The sequence below is a fragment of the Hyposmocoma kahamanoa genome, unplaced genomic scaffold, assembly GCF_003589595.1.
Source record: "Hyposmocoma kahamanoa isolate Upper Pololo Valley unplaced genomic scaffold, ASM358959v1 228, whole genome shotgun sequence".
Lineage (NCBI taxonomy): Eukaryota > Metazoa > Arthropoda > Insecta > Lepidoptera > Cosmopterigidae > Hyposmocoma > Hyposmocoma kahamanoa.
In genome coordinates, this window is record NW_020653747.1 from 521419 (window position 1) to 526216 (window position 4798).

At 37.2% G+C, this 4798-nt stretch overlaps 1 protein-coding gene across 1 annotated transcript; it reads left to right on the top strand.

Annotated features, from left to right (window-relative positions):
- The first annotated feature begins 1726 nt into the window (after positions 1 to 1726).
- Positions 1727 to 4798, top strand: LOC113228361 (zinc finger protein OZF-like). Its single transcript, XM_026461634.1, has 3 exons — positions 1727 to 2000; positions 2768 to 2872; positions 3269 to 4798. Exons 1-3 carry the CDS (start codon positions 1934 to 1936, stop codon positions 4630 to 4632), a joined length of 1536 nt encoding a protein of 511 aa, XP_026317419.1. The 5' UTR covers positions 1727 to 1933; the 3' UTR covers positions 4633 to 4798.

The following is a 4798-nucleotide window of genomic DNA, read 5'->3' on the forward strand; positions in this document are numbered from 1 at the left end:
GCTCTGTATACGATTTTAACGCCCTATAAGTTCGGACACTTTTTAGCGCGGACCCGACGTCCATATAATTGTAAGTCAATGCTTCCCACGTAAAATTACAAGAATGGCGTTTACATTGTAAATCTTCTCAGGTACGGGGTTGTTCCTTATTGAGAGGACACGTGGCTAAGGGCGCGTAGCCATCATGTCGTGACGACAAATAGTCGTGCAGTGTCGTGGCTTGTTTGTATATTTAAATGAAGTTGTTCATATAGTACAACACGATTAACTGTCGTTCACGACTTTTTTGATGTTACGACGACAGATTGTCGTAACAATGGGAAGAGCTAGAACGACAGTCGTCGGATGATAAATAAAACGTCGCGGTAAAAATGACAGATAATCGCAGCTCCAAACGATTCTGTCGTGCAAACGACAAGGCGGCTGCCGTGAATCGGTAAATTGTCGTCACGATCTAGTGGGAACAGCTAGACACGACAGTCGTACAACGACAAAATAAACGTCCACGACACAGACACGACAGATAGTCGTAATATGGCAACAGACTAGACGCGACGCCTAAAAGTGCGACTTGTTTTACCACAAATGGTTGCTGATAAGTAGTAACGCGCCAACTCACATGATCATAGTTTTGAGAAAAAGGTGCCTATAAATTTGTTTCGTGGTTTTGGCTAACGAATTTATAATTATTACCCTTGATTAGATCTGCTGGCGCATGAGGTTGCTTTAAGTACGCTTCTGCCAAAATTCGGAATGATCTGCCCCCACCTATCTGTAAAATTCAATTTAATCATACACTTTTAACTTTTCGTGGATATTGTCGCGAATGGCTATGTATGTATATGGCTTGGAATGTATAAATACTGGTAGGTTTAATTATTCTAAGTTTCATATTTTGAAGTAAAATATCTCAATCACAATACCTACTATAAGTTTCGATGCCCTAAAATAAATATTTAATTACAAAACTTCAACAAGGTTATGTCAGAATAACAAAGGCCGTGGGTTCCGACCGCTGAGTCATAAACTCTTTTTTTAGTTGTTAATTAACATCGTCTCTGATTTTATTATAAAGTGTATTACTGTTTTCAAGGCAAATAAATGAGTTTATTATTATTATTAATAAAAAGATCGAACACTTAGAATAAAATTCCTTCGATCCGGCTGGATTCGAACCGACGCCTTCTAGCAAATCGTGGCAGACTATGCTATGCCAACTAAACTACGGAACGAACCAGCGGACCTCACGGATTTCTCTAAGTGCTTGTTGCAGATCTTTGTTTATGGTTTTTACGACTTTTTGCCGTAGCGCCATCTTGAAAAATCCATTTCTTCACTCAGTCAGGTACCTTTACAGCTACCAGCAGCTAACTAGAGAACTCGCATTAATAATTGTAATTAAATTAAATGTTTCACCACCATGACATTCAATTATTTTATGTGAAATTACACCACTAGCTTTGTTATAATTATTAATATAAAGGTCGAACACTCGGAAATAAAATTCTTCAATCGATCGATTATAATAATCATATTAATCTTTTAGGCCTTGGGAGAGGCGAGAGTCTAAAATAGATAAATAATAATAACGCACACACTCAATATAGCCCCGCACTAGGAAAAACCCTGTGTCGCGGGTGCCATGGACACACATAGACAACCACAAATTACACCCAAACTGACGAGAGAAATAAATGTAGGCCATACAAATATTTCTCCCGGCCCGAGAATTGAACCTGGGACCTCTGCATGGCTGTCCGGCACTGTAACCGTTCGGCCACGGAGACCGTTTGGATTTATGTCAACTGTTTTTACTATTTTTCATTATTTGGAGATCTAAATTCACTTAGGTCATGTTTGTAAAATGTAGACGAGACAACAAACTACCATTGGCATTAAGTTAACACTTATGCATGCTTATTAACGCCCAAATATGTTTTTTTTATTTAATTTTGCAGATAGTGGCAGCGAATTCGACTGGAAATCTATCAAAGATGAAGGTAACGTATCACATACATTTAATATGACATTCCTGGAGAGGATTTAGTTGACCTACTTTTAAGAAGTAACAATAAGTTTATAGACAACAAAAAAACCGACCGCAAAAGTTATTCATCCCCTAGTTTGCCACCCTTAGAGGTGGAATATTTTCTTCAAATTTAAATGGGACCAATACTGAAGTACCCTCTTTCCAACAATAAAAGAATCAGAAAAATCCAGTCACAAACAGAGTTATCGTGTAACATACATTAAAAAAACCTCCTTTTTTGTAGTCAGTTAAAACTGCTATAAATAAAGTAATAAAAGTATCTTTTAATTGAACAAAAACAAAGGGATGTTTGTTTTTAAGGAAGCACAAAATTTTGTATCAGTTGTTCTAAACTAAAGCCTATCTACGAATGTCATTAAATGTAAGGGAGAGTTTAACGTTAAATTTTTGGATGTTTCCATTTTTTTTTTATTACACTAAGTAATATGAACAAGTCGTGCACATCAGGCGTGCATAAGCGACACGCCGATCCATAGCAGTTACAGTGCCACTCAGAGCTTTAAATCGCAAAGATCTGAGTGGCACAGCCACTGCGCCCGTCACCCTGAGACATATGTTGACAAATCCCAAGTGCCTGTAATTTCACCAACACCCTTACCCTTCAAGACTGGAACGCAGTAATGCCCACGTTACTGCTTGGCGGCAGAAATAGGTAAGGTAGACAAACGTTTAACGTCAGTTGGGGTATATGTAATGTTTGTTCTTTATTATTTACAGATTCTGGTGTAAAAGTTGAAATTACTGTCAACACTGGGAAAGCAACACAAAATCAGGATAAAAGTATAAAAGTATCACAAGACGGGAGAAAAAAGACTAGACCAGGTAATAAAATCTTCTGCTCGTCACAGGCCTCTAGTAAGAGTGAATTTTGTCAGCACGTATAAACAATAGGAGGACACTCCTATAATGTTATCGAAATTTTTAGCGAAATTGAGTTATTAACGTAATTATCTGGAATCAGAGGGTTCTTTTTGATGATGGTTTTGGTTCTGGATGATTCTTTTTTTTTTGTTGGAAAGACCTCAATATTGGTCCTATTTAAATTTTAAGAAAATATTCTAACACGTAAGGGTGGCAAACTAGGGGCTGAATTCGGCTTCGGGCACTTTCCGGTAACCGATTTCAATAATATATAAAGCAAATGATGCAATTGCAAAGAAAAACGAAATTCTGAGGTCAGTTTTTTAAATAATAATTTAAGCTTTTTGTTTTTTTCAGTTGTACTTAGAAGGCTCAACCAACTAAATAATTTTGTTACACAAAACGCGTCCGGATATTGTTGTAAATATTGCAACGAAAGATCTTCGCGAATTGCCATCATGTCCGACCATATACAAAGCGCACACAACAGAGAGTACTACGAAAACTTCTTTCAAAAAATCAAAACTGAAGACGGCGTCGAGTTTACATGTAAAGAATGTGACGAGAAATTCATAAACAACAAATTATGTCACAAAATACACAGTTGTAAAAAGAACAAAAATTCACAATGTGACAAATGCGACAAGATCATACACGGGGGCCGGAATGATATTCGTCGGCATCACCGCCATGACCACGGCGATGTACCATATAAATGCTCTTATTGTGACAAAAGATTCACAGATATGAGATTTCTACGAGAACACGAAAACATTCACACTAGACAAAATGTGTTCAAGTGTGACATTTGTTTAAAAGAATTCCGTTACAAGCAAACATTGAGAAGGCACATTAGCTGGCACAATGGAACTAACAAAAAATACATGTGCGAAGGATGCGGCAAGTCGTTCAATGATGTAACTAATTTAAATAAACATAGAGATACTGTTCATTTGAAGCTTCGGAGATTCGCGTGTGACCAATGCCCCAAAACGTTCACCGCTAAGAAACATTTGAAGTCACACATGTACACTCACACTGGGGAAACATTCGCCTGTGACATTTGTTCAAAACTCTTTAGGAACCGCTACTATCTTCTTGCTCATAAGAAAATACACGATCCCAATAGGAAATTCGAGTGCCAACAATGCAGGAAGACATTTAATCGTCGTGGTGAATATGTTAAACATTTAAGAGTCCACGCTGGAGACAGAGCTTTGCCTTACAAATGTGGCTTGTGTCCCAAATCTTTTGCTACTAAATACACGCACAAGCGGCATATGGAATATCATTTCGATTTGAAAAAATATCCATGTGACATTTGTAACAAAAAATTCAGCACTCGAGACGTTTTGCGGAAACACAAAAACACCGTTCACGATCCAAATAGAGACAACGTTGTGAAAACAAAATGTGAAATTTGCAAACAAAATGTGACCGATTTTGATAAACACATGGACCAGCACGTGAATCGACCTTTGAAATGTCATATGTGTCCCAATACATTTAATCGTAAAGGCTCGTTAAATAGACACGTTAAAACGCGTCACATTAATGTGAGTTCTGTAAATTGTGATGTTTGTGGTAAAAAATATCGTGGTGAACATTGTTTGAAAAAACATAAATTAAAAGTGCATAAAATAGCAATAAAAACTGAAAATTATGACAGTATGGTGCCTGCGTTCGAAATACCTATAGAAAATGAGATAAATAACATTTAAATTAAATCGCTACACAGCAGTAAGGCCACCTGTTACACAATAACTTACTTTTTTTTATTAAAAAATGTGTGCGCATTTGACTTCCATCTCAACTGACGAAAAGTGACGATGAGGTCGACGATGGAGCATGCATACCTAAATAATGCCTATTTACTCTCGCCTTGAA